The 3,391-nt window shown below is 34.9% G+C and overlaps 1 protein-coding gene across 1 annotated transcript in view; it reads left to right on the top strand.

The window, feature by feature from the left end:
• LOC107754206 (telomeric repeat-binding factor 1-like) overlaps positions 1-3,391 on the top strand; it is a 7,714-nt gene that overhangs the window by 1,605 nt on the left and 2,718 nt on the right. The window contains exons 3-9 of the mRNA XM_016570577.1: positions 827-951; positions 1,042-1,128; positions 1,208-1,357; positions 1,968-2,077; positions 2,283-2,321; positions 2,559-2,656; positions 2,927-2,991. Coding sequence (XP_016426063.1) covers positions 827-951; positions 1,042-1,128; positions 1,208-1,357; positions 1,968-2,077; positions 2,283-2,321; positions 2,559-2,656; positions 2,927-2,991 — 674 coding nt within the window. The remainder of the gene's footprint in view (positions 1-826; positions 952-1,041; positions 1,129-1,207; positions 1,358-1,967; positions 2,078-2,282; positions 2,322-2,558; positions 2,657-2,926; positions 2,992-3,391) is intronic.

Below are 3,391 nucleotides of genomic sequence, written 5' to 3'. Positions count from 1 at the left end.
TTTGACCAGTATGTGTGTTCCCTGGGAATTGAACCCACAACCTTTTGCGCTGCTAACACAATGCTCTACCACTGAGCCACAGGAATTTATTCATCACATTACATTCAGACATTAGTTTTGTATTGCAAGCTTCTTGAATTGTTATGTATACTTATGCAAATAAGCATTATCTAATTAAACAGGCACACATTTCCAGAACAGAAATCTGAACACCGAATAAAGCCAGGTTCAAAATTCTTGATTCATTTTGAAATTATTTGAGTTAAGTGTTTTTACAGAAGGGATTTGGGATCTTTTTCTATCAGCATTTAAATCAGAAAATGCTGTCAACAGCCAGAAAAACAAATACTTTTTTACAATGTTTTTAGGATTTTTTTTTTTTTATACAAACCAGGAGATATATAAGCAAACCCCTCTGTTAAAACCTTAAGAATATAAAGAGGAATTGGAGGTGCTACTGAAGTGAAGATTTATAACTGTTCATAAGAGAGAGAAAAAAACTTGCCTTATATGTAAAACACTCTGAAAACCTGATGACGGCTATAAATTCATAAACACACTTTTTTTGTAAAATGATGGCTTTTTTGAAGAACCTTTCTGATTTGTTTTCTAATTTTTTAACTCATTCTTACACTATCACAAGTCTTTTACAACTTTGATGAAGCCTCATCTAGATAGATCATGAGATTTTGCAAGAGTACTGTACGGTATATCACGAAAACCAAATTCGTTTTTTTAAGATGCAAAGACAAATGTAAACAAAAGATTCAGTGGTTCTGACAGCTAATCCATCATGTCAAAATCTGTCTTGTGTTGTGCATTTCAGAAGTCCGTTATGATCATGTTTCTCGAATCACTCCCTTGATGTCAGCGTTGCCGATTTGGGAGTCGTTACAGGAAGTATCCGATTCAGACTTGCATGCTAAGATCAAGACGCTACTGATTGTTCAGGTATTTATGTTTGAGAGTGACAGGTGTTTCACATTGTAGAGTTTGAATGGGATTCAGTCCTGACAATTCTGTTTTTATTTTGTGTCCAAGTCTGTCGCTGTGTGTGTGAAGAAAGGACATTCAAAGTTGGCAAATGAAACCCTGCAGTGGCTGGAAAAAGAGACTGAGTTACCAGCGGTGCGTATTTATTTACCTGTTACAGTTTAACATGCTTTTTCATACAATGCCGCAAATTAACATCATTTTTTCCTAACAGAAACTACAAGGAAAGCTGACCACCATTGTGAGTAAGAAGGACGCGTATGATCAGCTCCTGATGAACTTCACTTTCGACCAGCTGTTGGAGAACATTGACACATTCCTCAAAACATTCAGCCAGGGACGTTCCTCCGTTTTCTTATTCGAAGTACGAGGACTTTTTTTTGTTATGCTTACCAAAAAACGAATCCACCTTACGATAAACTCTGATTTGTTTTGCTGCATCCTGTGGGAAAGTCCTAATGGGCTTCATTGACGGGGGATATGTAAAACACTCTGAAAACCTGATGACGGCTATAAATTCATAAACACACTTTTTTTGTAAAATGATGGCTTTTTTGAAGAACCTTTCTGATTTGTTTTCTAATTTTTTAACTCATTCTTACACTATCACAAGTCTTTTACAACTTTGATGAAGCCTCATATCTAGATAGATCATGAGATTTTGCAAGAGTACTGTACGATATATCACGAAAACCAAATTCGTTTTTTTTCAATGTGCTTACCGTATTTGCCTAACGATCTCTTAGAATTGTGGTGTTTTCCTGAGGGTATGGGATGGAAATTGTGCAATTAGCTTCACCCTCAAAACTCAATAACCACCTAATAAAGGTAAAGACAAGATGTTGAGCTCTTAAGAGCAGATTTGCTTGCCACTAATGGTTTACTTTGTGATTTATAGACTGTGTATTTTGCTGCATATTACAAGAAATGCAATGAAGTGCCTCACCCTTTTTTTTGGTGTATGTTTGTTTTAGGCAGCATTAAAAGTGGTTCAAGCCCGTCATGAGAGATCTGAGAAAACCTCATCTGAACAGGATGGAAGTGAAAGGACTCCATCCAGCACAGAGTCAAACAAACCAGAAGAGTAAAAGCATCTCTTTCATCTATCAAATTTTAAACTGCAGTTGTCTGTTAATAAAATTAATTCACATTTTATTTATTTGGTTCTGGTCATTTATAAATTGAATAAATAACTTTTTCTAAAGTAAAATCTTAAATTGTGAATTTTTTATTTAATATGCATTTTAACTGAATAAAATATTGTAAATATAAATTAATTATTTACACAGAAATGAGGAACCGGTGGATCCACTGGTGCTAAATATCAGGTGAGGGCCTTGTAAGTGATTTCAACAGCGACATACACTAACACTATGAACATTAACAGTCACCTGACTAACACCTGACACTAATCATCAGTGATTAATAATTCTCAAGTGAAGCTGACCTCAATTACATTACCTTATTGTTTTTTATCTCAAATTACTTGATTTAGTTGTCTTAATGCTAATTGCTTTCATTGAAAACAAATTCATGAAATTGAAATAATTCTGTCTCTCTCACAGACCCAAAAGGAAACTTTTTTCAAAGCAAATTCATGACGTATGGAAACCTGAAACTGCCAAGAAAGAGCGAACCACGCGCAAGAGAACCTCCATTTACAGTACGTTCTCATTTACTGTGTATTCTTTTACTGAATCATTGTTAAAAGGATAGTCAACTAAAAATGTGCTCACTCATACTGTAGATCTTCTCAATTCTTATAACCGCACATTTTTATAAATGTGTACCATAAGCTTCTTTAAAATTCTGTTTTTGGGTTCCACAGAAATAACATCATACACGTTTAGAACAACTCTTTTAAAAACTCTATGAACATGAAGTTCCTAATATAAATCTCTAATCATTAATAAATGCTGTTTTATGCACACAGAAATTTCCAGAAGAAGTAGTGTCTGTTCAGATTTACAAAGCAATGTGACAAGCCAGCCCAGAAGGGTGAGTTACTCTGAAGGTGGACATCTTCACTGTGTGTGTGTACCTGTTTTTCTATTCTGGTGGGGACTTAAACCTGAATACACACAGACTCATGTCACGGTGGGGACCTAAATTGAGGTCCCCACGGGTAAACAAGCTAATAAATCACACAGAATGAAGTTTTTTGAAAATCTAAAAATGCAGAAAGTTTCCTGTGAGGGGTAGGTTTAGGGCTAGGGTTGGTGTAGGGCAATAGAATATATGGTCTGTACAGTAGAGAAACCATTATGCCTATGGAGAGTCCCCACAAGGATAGCAAACAAGACGTGTGTGTGTGCTAAACTACAGAATTGTTTTAAAGTTAAAATAAGAAATTTGACAAAAAAGTTGTCAATATATATATATATTTTTTTTTTTCAAA

The sequence above is a fragment of the Sinocyclocheilus rhinocerous genome, unplaced genomic scaffold (assembly GCF_001515625.1).
Source record: "Sinocyclocheilus rhinocerous isolate Xijiao unplaced genomic scaffold, SAMN03320098_v1.1 scaffold442, whole genome shotgun sequence".
NCBI lineage: Eukaryota > Metazoa > Chordata > Actinopteri > Cypriniformes > Cyprinidae > Sinocyclocheilus > Sinocyclocheilus rhinocerous.
Note: the sequence above shows the minus strand (reverse complement) of the source record. Positions and strands in the feature narration are given on the sequence as shown.